This window comes from Malaya genurostris, chromosome 1, assembly GCF_030247185.1.
Source record: "Malaya genurostris strain Urasoe2022 chromosome 1, Malgen_1.1, whole genome shotgun sequence".
In the NCBI taxonomy this organism is placed as follows: Eukaryota; Metazoa; Arthropoda; class Insecta; order Diptera; family Culicidae; genus Malaya; species Malaya genurostris.
Window position 1 is genome coordinate 96,331,462 of NC_080570.1, and position 20,250 is coordinate 96,351,711.

The following is a 20,250-nucleotide window of genomic DNA, read 5'->3' on the forward strand; positions in this document are numbered from 1 at the left end:
GGAATATAGTTTCAATAAAACAAGTAATATATGGATATTGCGTAATGTTTAATTCAAGATAACAAGGTCATATGTATGAGTATAATTTTTCCATAGTTATATCTAGTTAAAACTTGGTTTAACGTCTAATTTAACTTTTTGACATGTAAGATGAGTTTTTTCAATTAGGGGCTGGGGTCCACTAGGAGATTGATAGTACCTATTAGCTCTCTCCGGACTGTACCAGCCTAGATGCCGTGTGGAATCCGGCGGAAAAAAATGAACCAAGAATAGATCCACTGGGTTCCTGCTTCCATGTCCTAAAAGGCGACAATTGCAGGAGTTTCTTTTTCCTTTCAGTTATCAGATATTTTCAATGTTTTACTTCTGATTACTCTATTTTACTAAATCATCTCTTTATTCAACCTATCAATTTCCGTCTAGCTTCGGCGAAAAGTTTTATTGTGAATGATTTCTTCTTCCATGTTATTGATTGTCTTTCAGGATTATAAAATGAATGATAAAAATCAACCATTGCGCAAATCCGTTTATATTACAAAGTTAATAACAGAGATGACATGTATCGGTATATTGAATACATAGTAAAAAACACTTGATATTAATATTTCAAACAGTAAATTAATATTTTTCTCGGTAGCCGGCAACTAATATAACCAATTAATAATTTTAATAAATAATTAAAATAATAAAGCGGAAATAATAAAGAATCAAGACGCGTGTGAAATCTGTTGACCTTTGTTTGATGATTTAAAATGATTTTATAATAACTGTTTAGAATATTTCAATGCAATGAATCAACTTTTTTGTCTAAATCCTATTCGCTCGTTTATTTTGTATCACGTAGTTTCATTTATAAAAACGTGCTTAATCCACCTAGCAGTGAGATGATACCTTTTTTTTATCAATCCGAATGTGTTTTTTTTGCATGACTAAGAAAACGCGAAAGGTAGATGCATAAACGAGTGACTGCATACTCGACAGCCGGCTGTCGGCGGAGTTTTGTCAATTTCGGAGATTGACTGTTTGGTGCATTATATTGCCAGCACAAAGTAACACATAAAACGATAATACTTTAAAACATTCTTGGTAGCCGGCTACCCAGAGCAATAAACACATGATAACATTATTAAAACATTTACTAACAAAGTATCCTCTCCTGTGATGCATGTGGGAATGCAGAGGATTCCTCGGTTCTTAGTAGCAACATGCATCGAACTAACAATCCTTTCCCTCCCAAGTAGATCTGCATTCGGACGTGGCCGGCGTCGGTATTGATCAGCATGCATGGTTCAATACAGTTTGCACAGTGTGAAACAATGTATTATTCCCAAACATGTTACTTCAAAAAATCATTTTGCAATCTCAATTGGTCCAGATCAATAACGGAGTAGCAACACACGGGCGGTCTCTAATGCAAATGCTAATGTAAGATGAGTTTTTTCAATTCCGTGCATTAGTGTCTTGTGATTAAGTACACCAACACTTGTCTTGGATGATTACAGAGCTCAAGGACTTTTTAAATATTTCTACTTGGTTGGTGAAGATATCGACATATCATTTGCAAAAGCAGAACCAGCCATGCCAGATAGTAGTAGTGTCATTTCCGTAGATTGACATTTTTGTCAGAAGCTCTCGCGAGGCAAAGCTTAGTTTTTTTGCTCGCCAGACAAAACTAGTTCCCGTAGTTCTCCGGTGACAAATTCTAATTTGCGTAGATCTTTGGATCCGTAGATCTTTGGATCCGTAGTTCTACGGAGAAACTGAATGGTCGCACATGAAAACAACTCGTTTTTTTCAAACTCGCCAAATCGAATCGGTACTAAGTTAACAAAAAAAAATTCACTCGTACCCGACTAAAAAACGTAAATCTCTACCCGAACCCGTTCCGATCCCGTCAGGTTAATTTCCGGGTAATTAAACCATACCGACCCATAGTTTTCTATTTTTTAACCCTAAAGGACTATTCACACATTTCAGTTTCGTGACGGTTCAGTGAAAGTGCCTTCAGTGCGCCGTCAGTGTTCTTTTTTTATCGAACTCTTCCGTTCCGTTTCCGTGCTGTTTTCGTTCCGGTACAGCAAATGCAGTGACATACCGACTTCAGTAAAAATAAAAAAATATCGGTGACAACGAATTTGAGTTTGCCGGACGGACACTACGCTGACGGCGAACTGCACTGAAACGGCACGGTGACGGATAGATGTGAATGCGCGCATAGAAAACGAATGAAATAATATCAGTATCCGTGCACGGTGTCATGCCGGCAGAGTGAATTTTTTTTTGTTAACTTAGTGTGAATAGTCCTTAACCGGGTATGGCTTCGGGTTCAAATATCCGAAATTCAACAATCTCTATTACCCGGCTCAGTACCAATTCAGGACTAGTGCAAATGCATGCATTGAAATATGTGCAAGAATGTTTGCGTCCTTCCACGAAACTGTGCATGCACTGAACCGGATCGGAAAGGTGGATATTACGACATTTATTTGAGAATATTACGACATTCTGTTTCGCTATTGCACTGCAAACGATACGGTTGTCGATATATTTATCAACACAGGCACATTTGCACCTTGTGGTGTATTGATGCCTCTCTCATTAACATTTTATTAGAAATGGATGCAAGTTCCGATGGAGTTTTTTAAAATCTACTTATTTGTGTCGTAAGTTTTATGACGATTAGACATTTTGACCAATATATAGTAAGTTCAGCGAAAGAGCTATTCCGTTCAAATGTTGATTACAGAGACAAAGATATTGTTTATAGTAAAGCAGATTGATTTATCTCTCATGCACTTATTCGATTTAGTCAACTTAAACGAAAACGAAAACCTGTGATTCTGTTGCTGCTGTTAATGCAATTCAGGTAAAATAAGGAGTAATATTTTTTAAATAGTATTATAAAACATTCTTTGTGATTAGGTTTTTATTTTTGTTATTATTATTAATATAATCATTTGTACTCACAGCATTATTATGATTGACATTACGAAGCGTAAAACTCAACTTAACTTCAATCTATTATAGAGGTTTTAACCTTAGGGTCATTCGTCTCTTCGGGCTAGAAAAACTTCCTGATCCTATGTGCGGGGTTGGCAATCGAACCCAGGTGGGCTGCGTGAATCACGCTATACACGCCCCCAATTCTTTCATTCTTTTTGCCACACTACCGTAAAGTGGCTGTGATTTTATTCAACCGCAGCACCAATGACGCAACATTGCGATCAACCAAACCAAACACCGGTAACAGACATTCGTGCCAACACTGGCGTTCTTGTTTCTTCAACACGATTGGAAACAGGTGTGTTCATGTGCGCATGGTGCCGATTCGGTTGTGTTTTGAAAACGTGGTAAGTTTACGTTCTCCCATATACGATATACGAAAAAAGTGAAAAAAGTACGTTGCGAACTTCGTTTGCAAAGGCAGTGGTGCCTTCTTCTTCCGTGCTTCCGGTGTTTTAAGTCGGATCTGGATGAAACGGCCCAGTATCTTTTAGTCTCAAAGTAGATTCATATATTAACTAACTAACAAGATCTGCCAACTAGATAAATTTGCCAGTAAGTTTTATAAAAATTTGCACCTCGTTTCGCCATCACTTGTGAAAAAATACTCATGAAAACGAAAGTTTTCAACTTGTCGGATCCGGATAGACCTTCTACCCGCTAGAAAATAAAAATCCTGTACCTGAAAAAAACTTTGGTAGTTCGAACTCTCGAAACCAGACAAAATTTTTGCACCCGACCCATACGCGTTTAAAATGAAAAAATCGTTATCCGTACCAGACTCGAACCCGACAGAAATGTTTTTTTTTTTCTATACCCCTCGGGTTCAGGTAAATATGCCCGAAACCCGACCTTCTCTACTCTGCACGTCGAGCAAATCCGTCAATAACTTCATCAATAAAACAGCTTCGATGTTGCAATTGAGACAGCAATTTGTATTCAACTACCATAAGCATAAGCCCATGAAGCCTCTCCTAACGGTGTGCATACAAGATTTCATAGAGCCAAACGTGACAAAAAGAACAACAAATATCGGAGCTAAACCCAGTAATTCCTTCTCTTCTTAAATCTGTGCAAGGAAAAGACACTACAGGGTCCGGCACTCGAAGTGTAACCAACTTCAGACCGCTCGCGCAGCTGACGCACGGGCATCAGCTCTCTAGAAATTTGCTAAATGACAGTTCGGAGTTGTATAGTTTACAAGCGCAAGAAAGCATTTTGCCAAAAGTGAACGCGGAAAAAAAATCTTGACTTGAGAGAGCGAAGGAGTTGCTTCGTTTGGCCGAAAGCGGTCAATTTCCGAACATTGTATTTTCTGATGAGAATTTTTTTCCAATTGAGCAATTCGTAAACTCTCAAAACGATAGGGTTTACTTGACCGACCGTTCATACGAGAATTTGAGTCATCGATTGGCCACCAGGAGGCAGCACCCGCAACAGATAATGGTTTGGGCCGCTGTAACCGCAGATGGGCGCTCTCCAATCGTTTTCATCGAGCCTGGCGTCAAGGTAAATGCGACATATTATCGGGAAAGTATTCTGGAGGTTGCTTTGAAGCCGTGGGCAGACAAACATTTCGCTGGCAGACCATGGACGTTTCAGCAGGACTCGGCACCGTCTCACAAAGCTCGAGTGAACCAAGAATGGCTGAAAAACAACGTTCCGAACTTCTTCACGTCCACACAATGGCTCTCGAATTCACCAGATGCGAATCCAATGGATTTTTCTCTTTGGGCCATTTTGGAGAGCAAAGTCCGAACTAAAAGATACACCAGTCTCGAGGCGCTGAAAAAAGTTATTGTTCACGAGTGGGCCTAAATACCTGCAAGTCACATTCGGCAGCTTGCGATTCGTTTTTTGACCGTCTCAAGGCCATATTCAAGGCAAAAGGTGGTCATATCGAGCAAAAGTGATTTGATTCTGAATTTTGTATTATTTTTACACATTTTGTACTTTGAATTAAGTAAAAGTAATTTTCCAAACTGAATTTATGGCCTTTTTAATTGGTTACACTTCGAGTGCCGGATCCTGTAATGTAGCGGAAAAGAAAAACTTGAAATTTTAAGTAGAATGTATATGAGATGCGTGTAAATACACGTAATTTCGGTGCACAAGGCAAAGTGCTTCAGAGCGTCACGTATTGGCTACGACAATGCAATACGAAAAGATCGTTTGGCTGTTATTGACTAGCAAACGCAAGCAGCTTAGAGTGAATTTATGCATATTATTTTGTGAACAAAATTGCTCATTATTTTATATTCGGCATCACCCGATCTGCTTTCATCGAATAAATAGAGAATCTAAAATATAATTGAAGTTCAAACACTGGCACCAGCACACTACCAGCTTATGTAAACGCTTGGCAGTGGTTGGTTGTTTCCAGTAAGAAAATTTATGACCGTTCTGCATATTCTGCTGGTAAACGTTGTTGGTGAAGTAATTAAAGATGGTGATGGAATGATAAACTTGTTATTTTCGTTCGTTTTTTCACGATTCTCTCAAACAAAAGCATTTGATGGTAATAAAGTTATTACTATTGAAAGATTTTTTTCATGAATTTCATTTTCTATTTGTTTTAAGCAATAAACAGTATCAGCGGTTGGTGTGAGAACAGTGTAAACACCTTATTTGATACCAGCATCTTGTTGCACTTTGAGTGGCCAAAGAATGATATGTATCGGTTATTTTGTGACACACTTTTATTTTCGTATATTTAGACTCAAATGCAAATCTATCTAGTATTTCTCAAAACATAAGAAAATATTTAAAAATGAGTACTAAGCTCGCAAAGAATTTCGAAGCCAGTGTGCAAAAGAAGAAGGATCCAAATTATTATTCCAAACGGCCGTGAATGAAATCCTGAAGTTTTGTTTGCGAAGTGAGTTCAGCGATTTATTACTAATAGTTTAAGCGTGTATCACTAAAGTAATAATTGATTTTCATTTCAAACCATCTGGAATATTTACCTATAATATTTTCCTGAATTAGAATTACAAGAATGGTGAGTTTGAACAAAAACGTGATAATAATTGAGTGTTTGTTTGTACGTGCATTATTAGGGTAAGTCAGCTACTCTCTTTGTGTGGTGAGACCACTATGGTGTTTGATTTATTTAATGATTCTGATTAAGACTGGAGTCATCTAACAGTTGCGCAGTAGTCCGTGAAATGTGCTTCCATAACAATACGCTATGCAAAATTATAAAAAAAAAATATTTCACTTCAAACGTGGAATTCCGATACGACCGACTTAACGAACTCACTGAAATTCTTTCTTTATTTCTGCCATACTTCTAGTAAAGTGGTTATGATTTTTCTCAATTGCTGCTCCGTGTACAATCAAAACCAAACACTGGTAAGCCTTTCGCACCGGCACAGTGATTCTGTTTTTTTAATATGGTTGAAAACTCGTACACATGACTATGTGCTCGGTGATGTTTTCAAAACCAAGTTTCGGTATCGACTATCGTTTTCTTCACCGCGTGTACGAAATCGCGATGTTGTACTTTCTTATTCATTACCAACACATGTACGTACCGGTGTTGTTTATAACCCACTTCTGTTTACTATCTATCATTACATTCTCGAAAGTTAAAAAATTGATAATTTCAGCGATTGCACCCGATGCACCCAAGCTCATATAAATTGATTAAAATTATCAATGCATAATTTTAGTTCAATCGTTTGAAGGCATGATTTTTCAATACTCATATGAAGCACGTTAGTTCATAAATTAACAAACCATTTTCCTCGCCCTTCACATATGTTGTTGAAATGTACCTATATTAAGATATGGATGGAATAGTCATTCCAGATCTCTGATATCAAATTTTAACCCAAATGCTTAGGATAGCGCGCTTACACCGCACTTCTCAACGGCGCTTACAAAAAGCGTAATGAAATATTGGTCCGAAGCTTGCTTACACCGTAAAACGAAAATGGACATATGTACATATCGAAAATCGTTATTGGACTAAAGTTGCAGAGATTTGGATATGGAAGTAGAGATAATGATGTTATAGTACTTAATTTTGATGAAAACGTATTTTGAATTGAATAACTGTCAATTTTCTTTGTGAAATCAAACAGATATCTATCATGAATTTTCTTTCTATGGACATATAGCAAACACCAGCGAAAAACATATGGAGAAATTTTCGAAAATCTAACACCTTTAATTGGATGTGCGTTTGAAGCATTGCGACGTTAAAAAAGACACACACTCGTGAAACACACAGATTGCGATAGGTTTGTTCCAGCAGTAACTTTGTATAAGCTTGCCATCAAAGCTATACAAGTTTAATCTGTAGAAGAATTCCCATTTTCTGCTAATACTAGAACAAACCTAATGATGAAGTTGTATAAGGTGATACAAGGACTTTTAATTGAACGCAGTTGTCGAATGCTCTTACCAAAACGTTTTCTTCTTTTCCTATTTCTTTGCAGCCCATTAATTGGTGCTTCTGGAGATGTTCCTGTTAGTATCAAAAGTTAGTTTGTAATGATTTTTAAATGTATCTTAGTTTCAATGAATGATCTTGTATTTTTGAATACATTATTCATAGTTTGCCGCTCTATATGAGTCAAATAGTAATCATATTCTAATTCATGCATAAAACTTACCAACTGTAGTGTACCGAACAAATGTTTCTTTGTTTTCTAGCATGGCATCCACTGCTAATTTTTCGCAATATTGCGCCGTTATTATAGCAATAGTTGGCTGTTTGTTGGACGCAATCGTTGGCATTTGTTTAACAATCTTGATCTCTTTGTCATCGTGATGAATACGGGTGAACGAATTGAACTCCATTGATTTTATAAGGCCTCGTTCTTTCAGCAGCATCATGATTTGAAGAACCTCTTCCTCATCCCAGCCATTATCTCTGTTACAATCCAGAAAAAGATTAGTAAAATAAAATAAACTTATTGATTTCAGACATACTTAGCTAAATCCTCTGGAGTTATAGGATTTGGATAAGCCTGCTCTATCAGCTCCAAAATTTTTTCCGGCGTAAGAGGAATTACTTCAAACTGAGAATCTTCAAAAGACACTGAAAATAAGTGAAATATTAAATATATTCGTAACGTATAATTATTTTCTTTCTAAATGCTACAAATGGTGGTTCGCATGCATATTATTGAAGACAAAAAAATAGCATTCATTGGAGCTTCTATCAGTAATCAGTAATTGAAATGTACAAGAAAAACCATATCTTCCCTTTTTACAATAATATTTATTGCCATCCTTGCCATTGCACAGAAAATTTACGTCTTGCTTCAGTCATGTATCCTATTTTTCAATCAATAAAATGTGTTAGCAAAACGGCTAATGAAAATTGTCGCACAGAGACGGTTGAAATGGAATGATAACACCCAGAATGTGCCTCTTTAAAAGTTTCAGTTGACAGTTCTCGTTGCCAAAAATACCACTGACCGCTGTTTTTATGGTTCGAACTAAAGGTTAAATATACCCAAAACTGCTGACCAACTTTTCTGTGGGTCTTATTTTAAAGATTGCAACAAAAATTAAAACCCTTTTCTTTTGTGTATCACTTTTTATTGCATAAGCAAAATTCGATGAAAGGTAGCTAGCAGAGAGTGTGATGTTTACATGTGCAAATTTTGTCACAATCAGTTAAGTGTTATCAAGGTAGCTTGTAAGTCGGTGATCTGTGGATGCGAGAAATTTAGCAAGCTATACATAATGACCGGAACCATCACCAGCCAAATATATTAAGAAAAATACCTCCAGAAGGTCTCATAAAGGTAATACTCTGTATTGGCCGGAACTGGCATCATGCTTCGCTCAATAGAAATATTCTAGGCGATTATGATGGACAAACTTCGGAAAACCATGGAGGTTTGCAAAAACGACAAGGATTTAAAGAAAGAATGGATAAGAATATGTAAGAATGATGGATTTTATGGGTAACATCAAGTTCAAGGCGCACACGTTTAGTCTAGAAGAGCAGGTTGAATAAATCAACTTTGCAAAAACATAGTTAATATATGTTTATTTACTTGCTGAGACATTCAAAAATATCCGACTTAAACCGATTTTTGGATGATCGTATTTGATTGTTGTTTTTTTTTTGAGTAAAAAAGTTACATAAAAGCTCTAATACGAATCAATCCTGCCAAAACATCAAATTATCCAAAATTCTGCATCAGCATAATATTTAGGTTTGTAAAAACGTAGCTTGATGATTACGCGTATTGTTAAAAAACTTTTGATTACCAGACATTACATTTTCATTATACTTTGTAGGTTCTTAGTCGTCTTTGAATTTATATGACTTCAATCAAATGGATAGACTTATAGTATATGCATATGAAAATACCATAATAAGAAGTCATATGACCTAAAGTGACTTTACGTGAAACCTACTGCAAAACAAAAGACTTTGGTACCCTCTAACTTAAAATGAAATGAAACTCATTGTTGTAGCATGTTTTTAAACATGTATTTATTATTTCAATTTAAACTGATGTGACGCTCACCCTAAAATCCGAGGGGGAGGGGGAGAGGCATAATAAAGGCGGTTTTGATAGAGAATTGAATCCTTGTACGGAACAACCATATGTTGAAGAACAGTTGGATAAGTAGACAGTGTATTGATAAACGGTGATACGAACATAGTAGGATAAACTTTCAAATATACAGAACACAAACTCATAAAAATGTAGCTCATACTATTGTTTCCAATTGTGAGTCGCTATGGGGCACAATTAACATGTATGACACACAAGTCACAAATGTGATTAGTTGGTTTGGTTATGATGCTTTTCGGTGATAGAAGTTAACACCGATTCCGTTAGGATATCACGACAACATCACGCTGATCATTGGTTAGACTGTTGTTATACATTTCGAGCCAAAGAGTCTTCATCAAGACCTCACCATTAGAGAAATTATGCTCTGCTACGTTATGTTGCTGGATCGGGGAAGGGTGTACACTGCTGGAGGCGTATCTTGCATCAATCTCACCAATACCATCACCTCCGACATCACTAGTAGACGCAACATGCTTACTACTACTGTTACTCGAATGACCCATTTTGTTACAGTTTCCATAACAAAATATTACGTGACCGGGACGAGCTTTATTTTTTGTTTGTAAATGTAAATGAAATATTGATGATGTAAAGTAATAAAATAATAAAAAAAATCATCTTACGTGGACGAGAAGGTGGTGCGGACGTTTGCTCCAGTATTCGAAGTTCCACTTCAACAGCCTGTATTTCGTTGTATCCTTTTTGAAGTAGTTTCATGATTTTTTTTATGAACCCCACATAATCTGAAAATATTGATTTTTTGTTGATTGATCCGCATGGATAAAATTATCGGAATGCATTAATAGAAAAGACAACATAAGTTTTCGTAATTACCTCGTGGGAACTCTTTCGGGCTAACTAGTTCACGGAAAAAATCTTGTGCCACATGAGCCTGTTTTTCACCATCTTGAAGCCAATCACGGAACCAAAACCGAATTTTCCTTGACTCTTGTGAATGTTCACCAGTGTTTGCGCTGACTAGAAAAACGCGGAACTCAAGACTGAGTTGTGGTGGGCTTCGCTCCATCTTTTGGTCTGAAAAAATTCAAAATTTATGATCTACATCATACGGTACATCATCTCATACACATGTATTTACACATTTAGTACATGTCGATTACTGTGTAATTCTATTTGTTTGGTTTTTTTTATCAAGAACAATTATATATAAGGCTTCGTGGAAAATCCAAATCTACCAGTGAAATAACTTCTTTTACTTCTTTTTCTTTGAGCGACTTAATCTTTTCATTAGTTTAATTAAACATCACATTAAACATTGCCAACCTCAGCACTTTAAGAGAATTAATAACACGAGCTTTATCGAAGATACCTCTAAATTATTTCTACTTTTACAGACTACAGAAACACTTTTTTTATATTTTGTATGTTCCATCTGACTTATTGTTGTATTTCATACTTTGTTCAAAAACTGGTAATGTTCTACTATAAAAAAGTAAAGTCAGAGTATCACATTCTGAAGTTGATTCATAACTTTGCATAACCATTGCAAAGATACTAAGAATCCTTCCAGGTCGTGATTCGAACATACGAGAACTGGTTTGTGAGACCTGCGCCTTGTACTCTGAATTATTGACCCACGGAAAATTTATTGAACTAAAAAAGGTGAATTCAAACTTGAAGTCATTAATTTCGCCCGCTTCTGTATAAACTTAAGAGCGCTACCAATATTTTCAATAAGGAATTCAAAATAATGTCATGGAAATGAAAATTAAAATAAATATAGTAACAATTATTATCATATTTTTGTTGAGTTTACTTTAACGAGAAGAAATATTATATACAAATAACTGTCCGTTATGTCGATAAAGCATTCTGGTCCTCATTTATTCATATGTATACAGTAATACTCATGCTACTTATACACACCGACATAATGAATACATGAATAAATCATGTTTATTTTCCCAACATTCAAGATATCAGATTTAAAAGTACTAAATCGTGTCAAGCACACAACACGTTGACCGAAACCGCTCTAATTTGATTCCTAATGTTAACTCACCTGTGGTGGCATCTTTGTTGATTATGATCCCCCGATGGTCACCACCAGCTACGTGTGTTCGTTCTCCGACTTGCTGAACCAACTTACGCTCTATAAGCAACACTGTAGAGTTTGCTGTCTTTCCTCTAGGTGTCATCACGACTTGTTCGTCCTCAGGCGGAACCGAAGGACTACTGATGGTAAGATGTCCTGTGTAAATGCTTTTAGCCCCATTGCCGATGGGATCATTGTTGTTTTGATATATATGTCCACTGCCAGCTCCATTCAAAGTGGGTGATTTGTGTGGTTTTGGTGGCGGAGGTGGAGGAATAGTTCTTGCTGGCACTGGTGATCCCATCGCTGCGAGCGGCGAAGGTGGAGAAAATGTTTTATCTATATATCTGCAAAAAAAAGTATCGAAGAAAATAGGCAAGGATATTAAAAATGAATTTCACGGTTAGTTGTGGAATAACGGATGTTTGTCACGAAGGTCTGCAGCAGTAAAACTTGTTCTACTTCTTAACAATCAGGTACTGTGCTTGTTTACATCCATAAAGAAAATTTATTCAAAGTTTCGTGCCAAGTTTTTCGTATATGTGATCCAAAACTATGTATTACTAAATGCTTGTGGTAGTTTATCGAGAATGTTTCTTCTATAAGCTGTATAATATCTCGCGTGTAGCATATACTATGCTGATTCAAAATTTAGTATCACTTGGGTATTTCCTCCTCTTTTAGAGCATACAATTTTGGTTTTGTTCAAACGAAAAGAAAGTCTATTAATCCTCCTAGTGGAGTGATGATGCCTTTGTGGACTTATCAATTAAACTAAAAGTAGTTTTCAAATGCGTCCAAGATTTCGAAATAGGTTTATGCATCTTCGAGAAAGTTCACTGTTTTAAAAAATAACTGCGATTTGTCGGTTACGTAATCTTAACCTTACGTGAGATTACATCTCCCGGATCGGAAACTTTCGCCATAACCTTTCCGAACTTGAGCAATGACATTGTATCATTAAAATAAGCTTCACTTTGTTGAAATTCGTTGCCGAGAAAAGGGTGCCCTTCAAACAAATCCAGACATGCTGGAATCAAAATAACCATCTCCAAAAATTTCCACAGAGAGAAAAATTGCGTTTTGCCGGTTACGTCACTTATACCGAGGATATCTCCAGAACCAGATGTGAATCAATAGTAGCTTTTAAACTAGCTCAAGCTTCTTTCAATCGGGTTACTTATTTCAGAGAAAAGTCCGTTGTGCCAGTTATGTCACTTATATCTTCGGAACCGAAAGTGACAGCTATTTACACTTCGAATTTGATCAATGAATTAACAACAGCTTTTAAACGAGTCTGAATTCGGTTAAATCGGTTTAGCCATTTCCAAAAAAAATAGCGGATAAAAATCTTTGAAAGGTCTTATTAAGATGAGTAGAATGTATAATGCTACTACTACTACTGATACTGATACTACTAATTAAATATTGTGTATCGTTTGCGTAGTCTGTTGAAACAGAAAGATCAAATTTTACAAAAAGAATGTAATGCAAAGGGTTTGCTTTGTGGTCATAATTTACTCTCATTTTTATTCAAGTTGACTTAACCGATTCACACAAGCTTAGATTCAGATTAACTACGTCTTTGTATTCTATATAGAGGTGCGAATTCAAAATTCCAAAAATAAAACCAAGCATACAGTGGTTAGGTTTTGAACATCTACAGTGGGTCAATAAAGTATTGGCACACCCCACATTTTCTTCAGATCTAGACTCTCGTACTTATTTCGAAAATTTCAACATCACCACGTAATTCCCCGTTCAAAATAACCCCAAATCACTCATTTTCAATAAATAATTTTATTTCGATTAAAAGAAAATGCAAAAAAAACAAAAACAGAAACCAAAAAAGTATTGGCACACTGCCGGAAAATAAAAAATTAACGCTAAAATTCAACAAATAAAACGGTAAAATGATAAAATGTAGGACTAAAATCGATCTAATACTTCGTATTCAAGCCATTAGCCACGATAACGGCTTCTAGCCGTCGTTTCATAGAGTTTACAAGCGATCGAGTGTAGTCTGCTGAAATCTTCTCCCACTCCTTCAGTAAAACGGTTTTCAACTCTCGAAGGTTGGCTATGGTGTGTTTTCGAATTGCCCTCTCCACCGCTGACCATAAATTCTCGATTGGGTTAAGATCAGGTGATTGTGGCGGCGTGTTCAGTTTATTTTTAACATTGTAGAGTAACCATTCTCGTGTCACATACGCTGTATGTTTTGGATCATTGTCTTGTTGAAAAATAAACGTATCGAGAATATTCAACTTAGCCGCGCTCGCATGTAGATTTACTTTTAAAATATCGATATATTGTTTAGCATTCATTTTTCCGTCGATAAATTCTAAATTTCCGACGCCATTTGCCGACATACAACCCCAAACCATAACGTGACCGCCGCCGTGTTTTACCGTTTTTAAAATATTTTTTTGAAGTAATTCAGTGTTGGGTTTTCGCCAAACCACTTGATGACCATCGGAACCAAACAAATTAAACTTGCTTTCATCTGAAAAAATAACATTATCCCAGAATTCTTGAGGTTTGTTAACGTATTCTTTTGCAAAATTCAAACGTTTTATTCTGTTCGTTTCAGAAATCAATGGCTTCTTACGAGCTGATCTACCGTAATAACCGGCTTTGTGAAGGCAATTTCTGATTGTTTGTGGGTTGACTTTTTTATCTGAAGTGTTTTCAAGTTCGTCGGCCAAGCTTTGGGCACTTACTCGAGGATTTTGTTCGACTACATGTAGAATACGACGTTTTTCTCGTGGCGTAATCTTCGCTGGTCGGCCACTTCTTGGTTGATTGAAAACGGTTCCAGTTTTTTCATGTTTTTTTATGATTGCCCGTATTGTAGAACGACTTATATCCATTGTTTTTTCGATATCACCATAACTGTAGCCTTTTAAGTGAAGATTAATTATTCTTTGACGAGTATCCGACGACCATTCTCCAACTTTAGTAGAAATCATATTAATTTTTTAATAAAAATAATCGAAACGTGACCGGACAGTGTTTAATTAACACGTAGACAAACTTTTTCATGTTTGCAACAAGTGTTTGTGAAAAAAACAAACAAACAATGTGATTTTTTAGCAGGGGTGCCAATACTTTTTTGGTTTGTATATTTGCATTTTTTGTGCTATCTTCTGATTAAAATGAAATTATTTATTGAAAATGAGTGATTTGGGGTTATTTTGGACGGGGAATTACGTGGTGGTGTTGAAATTTTCGAAAAATGTACGATAGCCTAGATCTGAAGAAAATGTGGGGTGTGCCAATACTTTATTGACCCACTGTACAACATCTTAGTTTACGGTATCATTATAACTACTGCTTGGAAATATTCGCCCTTAGCCCCTAGCTACTTTTGATTTCGCTAGCGTTGTTGGGAATACGAATGAAATACATCGTACATCGGGATGTCACACAGTGAACGAACTGATTGAACTACGGCCATGGAGTGAGGAATTGTCACATGAAAAGTCGGTGCGGAAATGTCCCGAATCCCACAATACCAACGATTGCCTACTAGATGACATCGCAGTAAAATGTGTGAACTGGGATGGCGACCATCCTTCTACTAGCAATGACAACAAAACTACGAAACTGCAGAACGCGGTTAGATCAAATCAACGCCTTAGGAAAATTCATCATCGAATATGCATTATAATGAGTTGGTTGTAGTAAATTGGAATGCTTGCTCACTCAGGAGCAAAACTGCTGAATTGTCCGAGTTTCTTCAAGAGAGGAATGCCGACATTGCTATTTTAACTGAAACTCATCTTCAACCGGAAATTTATATTTATATTTCCAATTATAGAATTCACAGGCTCGATAGGACAACTACCAGAGGAGAGGGAGTATCCATTGCCATTAAACGATCCATTCAGCACAGGCTTCTGCCTGCCTTTAAATTGCAACTTATAGAAGCCATCGGAATTGAGATTACAACGACGATGGGACCATCATCATTGCAGCGTACTGCCCCAATCAAACCAATCTTCGAGATGGTACGAGTGCGTCATTGAAGCAAGATCAGGCTAAGCTCTTTCGACGACAGAACAAATTCATCGTTGCCGGGGACCTGAACGTACGGCATGAGCTGTGGGGAAACAAAATCGAAACGGATTCGTGCTTGCCGAAGACTACGAAGCTGGACAGTACAACATCCTTGCTCCGGATCAACCAACGCGACTTTCCAGAACGGGAGTTCATTCCATTTTTGGATATATTCATCAGCAGCATCGCCATAGACAGCTCTCCGGTTGTCTTCAACGAACTTTCTTCCGACCAGTGGCGTCTCGTCCTCATGTGCACCTCGTGCACTGAACAACTGGTCGAATAGGCTCTGTGAGAACTTGTATGCACACATTCAGGAGAGGCTTCAGTGACTTATGCTTATGGCAGTCGTAAACAAATTGCTGTTTCTGTTGCAACGTCGAAACGGTTCTGATATCATACCATATAAGCAGTGCACAACCCGTAAATTCTGTCACGAGACGCCACTGCTTCCGACCACTTTCCAGTAATATTGACATTGGGATCTTTACCAGAAACAGTGCCTATTCAACCTCGGAGGGACTATTATCGTACCGATTGGGTCCAATTCCAACAAATCGCCGACCAACTAATTAATATCGATTTGCCTCTTAATTCTCCGATGGAAATCAATGCGGCCCTATCATCCTACCAGCATTCAATCGCAGTCGTTCGTGATAGGACGGTTCCAGTACAACATATGCCGAATTCCTCTCTTCAAATTGACAGTTTCACCAAGAAACTCATCCGACTTCGGAATATCTACCGGAGGCAGTATCAACGAACTGTCATCCTAGATAAGAAGATCTCTTATAACAACATAACTACGATTATCCAGGATAGGATAACTGAGCTTCGCAACAGGAACTTCCAGCAAAAGCTTCGACAAATTCTCCAACATTCAAAGCCCATCTGGTCCTTAACGAAGGCCCTTAAGAAAAAAACCGAAGCCTATTCCTCCCCTGATGTCACCCCAGGACGCAGCTCAAGAAATACCTGTAATCTTACCAGTAAAGAAGGAAAATGCGCTAGGCCAGCAATTTGTGTGTTCTCACAATTTAGGATTCAACATTGTTAGTCCACAAGAATGAGTCGTTTCTGATAGCGTAGCTGAGGTTGACCAATCAGACAGCTTGGTTCTTGAGGAAGGTAGAGTCACTGTGAATGAGCTGATGGCTATTGTGAAAAAATCCAAAAATATGAAGACCCCCGGTTTCGACAACACTTTCAACATTGAGCTGAAACATTTGAGTATTCGAACATTTGATTTCTTACCTGAAATTTTTCACAGGTGCTGGGAGCTTGGCTACTTCCCTTCAATGTGGAAGTTAGCTAAAGTTAACCCAGTTTTGAAACCCTGGGAAAGATCCTTCCTTTTCGAACAGCTATCGGCCCATCAGCTTATTCTCTATCCTATCCAAGCTGTTTGAAAAGTCAATGCAAAGGCGAATTTTTGCTTTCACAGATGAACAGTACATATTACTGGAAGAACAGTTTGGATTCTGGAAAGGAAGATCCACAAACTCACAAAAGTTAACAACGTCATCCAGCAAAACAAATCAGAGTCCAAAACGACTGCCATGGTAATATTGGATATTGAAAAGGCAGTCGACAATGTGTGGCACGATGGCCTTGTGTTCAAACTGCATCGGTTTAATTTTCCCATGTATCTTATCAAAAATAATCAAAAATTATCTTGCAGATAGAGTATTCCAGGTTTCTCAGAGAGATTTACTATTCATGCTGGTGTACCCCAAGGAAGTATCCTAGATTCCATCCTATTACATTTTTACATCAGATATCCTACCTTTTTCGGAAATTGTGATCAATGCAGCAAAAACTCAGGTCATCATTTTGTTTCCACATTCAAGATCTACAAAACTTGTTCGATCAGACGAATGCCGAATACGATTCGGTGATGAGGTCATCCAATGGTCCGACGAAGTTATCTATCTAGGACTCACCTTCGACAGACATCAGCTATTCAGGTCACATGTTGACAAAATCGTTCAAAAATGCAGCATACTGTATCCGCTGATTTGTAGAACATCTAAACTGTGCCTGAAGAATCAGATGGCTGTCTATAAACAAATCATCTACCCCGCAATTGATTACGCAGTCCCTGTTTGGCGGGGCTGTGCACGAACGCACAAGCCCCTTGGAAAAGGACTAGTGAAGTACATGAGATGACCTCCCTGGATATACTACAAGAACAAAAATTCGAACAATACGAATTTAAAGATGCTCAATCCCTGTAATACAAAAAATTCAAAATTTGTACGTATTAGGTTAGGGATAGTTTTAAGTAGGTAGATATTTTATTAATAATTAAAGTAAATATAATGATTAAACATTAGTATGTAAACCAAGAGTCACTAAAACACCTAATATTAATAACGAATCGTATGAACAACAAAGATGAAAGGGCAAAGGGTCAAAACACTTGTACTGTAAATCGTTGATGTAATACACAAAAATAAGTTTAATAAACAGATATTTACGCAAAAATACAAAACAAGAATCAATATCGAACCGACTTATACTCTGAGCCTAGCACCAAGAGATATGATTTTCAATGTGTGAGTTCGCGTTTAAGGCCAGGTTCCTCCATTCAATTTTCAACAAATCGAACAATTCGGTAAATTGCAAGAAAATACTCTTACAAATATATATAATTGGTCCGGGAGGTATACGCGACCGAGCAGTTTGTAGAAAAAGGTGGGACGCTTGCGCGCCCAGGCACGATTAGTCAAGAGTAAAAACTTTGATAGGCTTTTTCTCGAAATCATGTTTTTTTCAACTGGGTGTCACTCGTATTCCAAGGCTATTGCACGAATCAACATGAATCAAACGGCATTTTACTCGTTAGATGTCTCTCTATGGTCGGAACAGCAACCAAAAATATTAATTGCAATTTAAAAAAGTCATAACGAAAAAGGGGTGAAAATTGGAAAAAGGCCACCATTTTGTTTGTCCTCGGCGGAAATTTTTCATTCTAGTTCCGACCATAACCAACTCGATACAGAATATGAAACTGCTTCCCGATTATTGGTTTCCAAGAAATGATGACACCCACCAACAAGTAGAAAGAGTTAGAGAAGCTATTTTCAGAGCCGTCATATTGAAAAAATAAAAAAATAATATATTTTTTATGCTTGATATATGTAACACATGGATCAATAAGTCCCGAGACTAAAGCAGAGATGGCGATCGTAGTAAACCAGTAACTACGTCTTTCTTGAGTACTAACCTTTGCATGAAACGGGTCAAAATTTTAAGTCGATCCGACCAGAAACAGCTGAGTTATCGAGGTTGGAGTAAAGTCGTTTTGTAGTTTGTTTAAAAAATGGAAAAAACCGAGTTTCGTGTTTTGATAAAACATTGTTTTTTTAGTGGGTAAAAACACCGTGCAAGCGAAATAATGGATTGGAAAATGTTATCCGGACTCTTGTCCATCAAAAGCAACGATTTGTCGGTGGTTCGCCGAGTTTAAACGTGGTCGTACCGACACAAATGACGCGGAATGCTCGGGTAGACCTGTGGAAGCCGTTACACCGGAAAATGTGAGTGAAGTGACAAAAATTATAATGAAAGATCGTAAAGTGAAGCTCCGTGAGATTGCTGAGATGACACAGATATCTTATGGAAGTGTATTTACTATCCTTCATGATAAATTGAACATAAAAAAGGTTTTTTCCAAGTGGGTGCCGCGATTGCTTTCGATGGAACAAAAACAGCAACGAGCCGATGATTTAGAAAGCAGTTTATCGCTATTTACTCGCAACAAAAAAGATTTCTTGCGTCGTTACGTGACCATGGACGAAACATGGATACATCACTACACTCCAGAGTCGAAGCGGCAGTCATCTGAGTGGCGCACAGCTGGCGAAAGCCGTCCGAAGCGTCCGAAAACGCAGCAGTCAGCTGGCAAAGTCATGGCATCAGTTTTTTGGGATACGCATGTCGTGATTTTCATTGACTACCTCGAAAAAGGTAAATCGATCAACAGTGATTATTATATTGACTTACTGGTGCGTTTGAAGGAGGAAATCGCAAAAAAACGACCGCACATGCAGAGAAAAAAGTCCTTTTTCATCAAGACAATGCACCCTGTCACAAGTCGATGAAAACAATGGCGAAATTGAACGAATTGGGCTTTGATCTGCTTCCCCACCCCCCATACTCGCCAGATTTAGCCCCAGTGACTACTGGCTCTTTGCTGATCTTAAAAAATGCTCCAGGGAAAAAGATTTGGCTCAAATGAGGAGGTCATCGCTGAAACTGAAGCTTATTTTGAAGCGAAAGATAATTTTTTTATAAATATGGTATTGAAAAATTGGAAAAACGTTGGAACCATTGTATCACCCTAAAAGGTGATTATGTTGATGAATAAAAAAAATTTGCAAAAAAAATGTTGTTTCCATTGTTAGTCTCGGGACTTATTGCTCCATGTGTTATTATATTAGTTACTGAACATACGAGCCGACTTCGGATATACCTGATTCCTAGAAATTGTGGCCAAAAACTCCAAACCAGAACACACTCACACTTTCTCCGCAGCGGCCCAACCGATTTTCACAAACAAAAAGCCCAAAT

General features: G+C 37.4%; 1 protein-coding gene across 10 annotated transcripts in view; it reads right to left on the minus strand.

Annotated features, from left to right (window-relative positions):
• The window catches only part of LOC131425162 (uncharacterized), a 38,404-nt gene that overhangs the window by 1,206 nt on the left and 16,948 nt on the right, over positions 1–20,250 (minus strand). For 7 of the 10 annotated variants that reach the window (XR_009228944.1, XM_058586788.1, XM_058586791.1 and 4 more), the window contains 7 exons: positions 11,581–11,960; positions 10,392–10,592; positions 10,181–10,300; positions 9,904–10,104; positions 7,945–8,053; positions 7,626–7,885; positions 7,415–7,477 (listed from right to left, as the gene is read on the minus strand). Coding sequence is in view for 9 of the 10 variants with exons in the window: in XM_058586788.1 (XP_058442771.1) it covers positions 7,415–7,477; positions 7,626–7,885; positions 7,945–8,053; positions 9,904–10,104; positions 10,181–10,300; positions 10,392–10,592; positions 11,581–11,917 (1,291 nt within the window). In the remaining variant the exon portion in view is untranslated. The remainder of the gene's footprint in view (positions 1–7,414; positions 7,478–7,625; positions 7,886–7,944; positions 8,054–9,903; positions 10,105–10,180; positions 10,301–10,391; positions 10,593–11,580; positions 11,961–20,250) is intronic. The other 3 variants (XM_058586795.1, XM_058586794.1, XM_058586796.1) reach the window with 3 other exon arrangements.